This window comes from Homalodisca vitripennis, chromosome 2 (assembly GCF_021130785.1).
Source record: "Homalodisca vitripennis isolate AUS2020 chromosome 2, UT_GWSS_2.1, whole genome shotgun sequence".
NCBI lineage: Eukaryota > Metazoa > Arthropoda > Insecta > Hemiptera > Cicadellidae > Homalodisca > Homalodisca vitripennis.
The window spans coordinates 41,926,621-41,930,087 of NC_060208.1; the positions used below are offsets into that span (position 1 = coordinate 41,926,621).

At 30.6% G+C, this 3,467-nt stretch overlaps 1 protein-coding gene across 1 annotated transcript; it reads right to left on the bottom strand.

The window, feature by feature from the left end:
• Positions 1-1,104: 1,104 nt before the first annotated feature.
• On the bottom strand, positions 1,105-2,637 carry LOC124356246. The gene is made up of 2 exons (XM_046807430.1): positions 2,590-2,637; positions 1,105-1,641 (listed from the first exon to the last, which is right to left on the bottom strand). The coding sequence occupies exon 2, from the start codon at positions 1,634-1,636 to the stop codon at positions 1,271-1,273; it is 366 nt and encodes a 121-aa protein (XP_046663386.1). The 5' UTR covers positions 1,637-1,641; positions 2,590-2,637; the 3' UTR covers positions 1,105-1,270.
• Between the last annotated feature and the right edge of the window lie 830 nt (positions 2,638-3,467).

The following is a 3,467-nucleotide window of genomic DNA, read 5'->3' on the forward strand; positions in this document are numbered from 1 at the left end:
TTTATTTATTCTGGGATATTCTCGTTGTCATCATATTACCCGTAACACCGATGTAAAAATGTAAAATAAACCTTAACCCTCAGCTGAATCGCGGATTTGCTCGAACTCAATGTTGCCTACAAAAATAAAGCCTAAATAAAAATAAATAAGTCTATAAATTAGTGTTTTCTAAAAATATCGACAGACAAACAGAAATGAAATACCTCCAGCCCCTTAACTAACGCTGTACCATTCATATATGTGCAGTTTAAATTTATTACAAGTCAGCTTTTCCAAAATGAAATAATTTATTAAAAAATAAAAATAAAGTTTCGAGGTTTTTCTGCTCAAGCAGTTAACCAACTTAATGTCAGCTGATTGGATATAAAATGAGTAATCAAGAAGAAAAGTAACCGATACCTTCCATGAGGGTTGCTTTTGTTATTATTTAAAATAATCACGTTAATCTTTCTAGTTTTAATTATTAACTTCTGCCTGATTTTAAATAATAATAAGTAGGAGGTAACCATTTACTGGCTGTGCATCTGTATTATTCCCCCCCCATTATATTCTACAGCTAGTTCAATATCTTAAAGGACTAAGAAGAATTAATCAATTGACATCACAGACAAGGCTCAATTTGTTCAACTTAATTCAAGATGAATTTCGAATACACCAGAAGTATCTAATTCTTGGATCATGATATGATTTTGTAATATATTTTGAAAATTCTAATCTATAACAACTGCTTATTAACAACTGTTAAGGAAAATATTATTAAAATGACTTTTAACGAGCAGTATGAGGACTCCTTAAATGTTTATGTGTCCTTTTGATAACCTAAACATTTTGAACATACATTTTTAGTATTGCCAATTTGATAGTGTCAAGTTAACTGTTTATTCCTTCAATATTATATGAGTTTACCTAGTAGTGCACGAAAAGTATGAAACTTAAGAAAGTATTAGGACTTTGTTAAGAACATATAACATGTGATAAAACTTTCTCTTGGTGCAAACTTGGGTCGATCTCCATTTCATTCTGAAGACGTAGACGACTCATTTTTTATGAATTGCAATTGTTACATAGGGTATTAAATATGAGAAAATAAAAATACAAGAGAAAGTTCAGACATTATTTCACAAAACAAATATTTTATTCAAATTAAAAACAATATTTTTTATATGGTAGGATTAGTAACATAATCTGTTGCATAGTAGTTATAGTTGTTTGTTAGCAGTTAGTTATCTATTTATATTAGTTTAAAACAATATTCAGATTATTCTTATACTTAATCTTCATCACGATTCTGATTCCTTGTACCATAATGCTCCCTATCGTATCGATCAAGATTATCTCGTCGTCCTCCACTAACGACGCCCCACTGATCCTTCGCCCTCTCATGTTCCCTCTGATTGTCTGTTAAACGGTACTGGATTTCATGGTAAGCAGCGTGAATAGCTCCACGGACTTTACTCTGCCTGGGACTATCGTAACCTCCCCAGTCTAAAGCTGAGTCCAAGGCGTCACTGATGGATCGGAAACCTTTGTTGTTATTGAGAGGTGGAGGTGTTGGAGCTTCAGTAGTTTCAGCGGGGAATGCCGAGACCGTGTAGAGAACGGCAGCCAGGCAACAGAGCAGGACTGTGAGTTTCATCGTGTCTGAAATGTTAAAAGCATGCTTTAGATACTTAGTCAATTAGAACATTATTACTAGCCGTTAGTTGAAAAAAAATGAAACTACATGCAAGATAGAGATATAGAGGGAAGAGATTTTATTACTGCGGTATTTTGAAAGAGAGTTTTTAGAAATTAAAAAAATCAAGCTGACAATAGTTACTCTAAACCTGACAAGTGATGAAATTGCTATTTAATAGAGGTTAGTAAAAATTAAGTTTTACGACGATAATAATTGTAACATTGGATTGTGGGTGAATCAATCAGTCGATAAATTTCCTTATTTGATATTAATAACGGGTGATGTAAATTATATATCTTATAATTTATTTTACAATATTTAATGACATTTTGTGAAAGAGCGTTGGAAAGCATTTATCAAATTCATAGAATTAGTAAATTTTTAAAATACATTGTATTTACTAAGTTAATAAAGCTTTTCATAAAATCGATCCATTTCAATTTGTGCAAATATAATAATAAAAGTTTATAAAATAAACGTAGTGTATTAATATCAAGTGTGAATAAATACAAAACACGTGAAAATATAAAATGTGAAGATATATACCTAGTGTATAATGTGTAAGAATAATTACATTTGGAATAATGTGTTAGTTTTAGAATTTCTTTGTATGAACTATACTGATACTGTATTCATTGTCTCCTTTTAAATTTAATGTTTTTCAAGAAATAAACATTTAAGTTATAAAGAATATAAAGCACCAAGCTTACAATAGATACTCATAACCCAATAACTGATAAAATAGATAATTAATATAGGCTAGTGAAATTATGTTTTTTCATCAAGGTAATTGGAACATTAGATAGTACGTTAATCGGTTAGTAAAGTTAGTTAGTTATTTATTTAACATACTAATTATTTAAAGATAGTTAGATAATGATTATTTGGGATATGAAGAAGTTGTTACTTACCAATATTGTATCCAGGGAGTTGTGACGACTGAATTTAGTTTCACTCGGGAGTACTTATATATACCACTTTTCTCTCCTGTAATTTACAGTTATCAACATGCAGTTAAGATTGCGACATTATAAAGAGTGTAAATTATTTTCATTTAATCTAAACTTTATCTTTTGACCCTCGAGGTCATGCAATACCAAAAGAACATAATGCTCACTGCGCTCGCTTCTAAGCATGTTTGCAGTAAACGTCAATACGGATGAACTTTTATTGCCAAGCTCAGATTTCTACGTATTATTTTTGATTTTCATATTTGTGGTCCGACGAAAAACTCGCTCTGACGAAAGGATAATGTTTGAGTTATTTAACAATCCTGCTGTTTTGGTGATTAATGTTGTCTCTACATAAAATATTTCAAATTCCTTTATTGATGAAATTTAAGCTAATAAGAAACTCCTCAGGTTAAGGATATACGTTAAGTAAAGGATTTTAAACTGATAAAACAGAATTTGTTATGAACCGTTGGAGAATTCTGTCCAATTTACAATAAGAACAGAATTTTTATAACTAAACAATTAAAAGTTGGAAATTAACTATGTTGAATTTCAGAAAGTTACTCCATTTCACACTTAACAAAATCCAAGAGCAAATGTGAATTAATATTTTCTATGTAGTAGAATAAGGTAGGGTTCAGAATTTGCAGGTAACATGAGGTAGAATCACTAAATATGGGTAGTAAATGTTCAATGTTCAATTTCCAGTTAGAAATGGGTTTTCCAGCTGATCTAAGATGCTGGATAACTTTTTCGCAGGCTGCAGAATCTCTTCCCCTCTTGCAGTAACTTCTGTGCAAGGATCATGTTTCTTGTGCTATTAAAATAATAATATT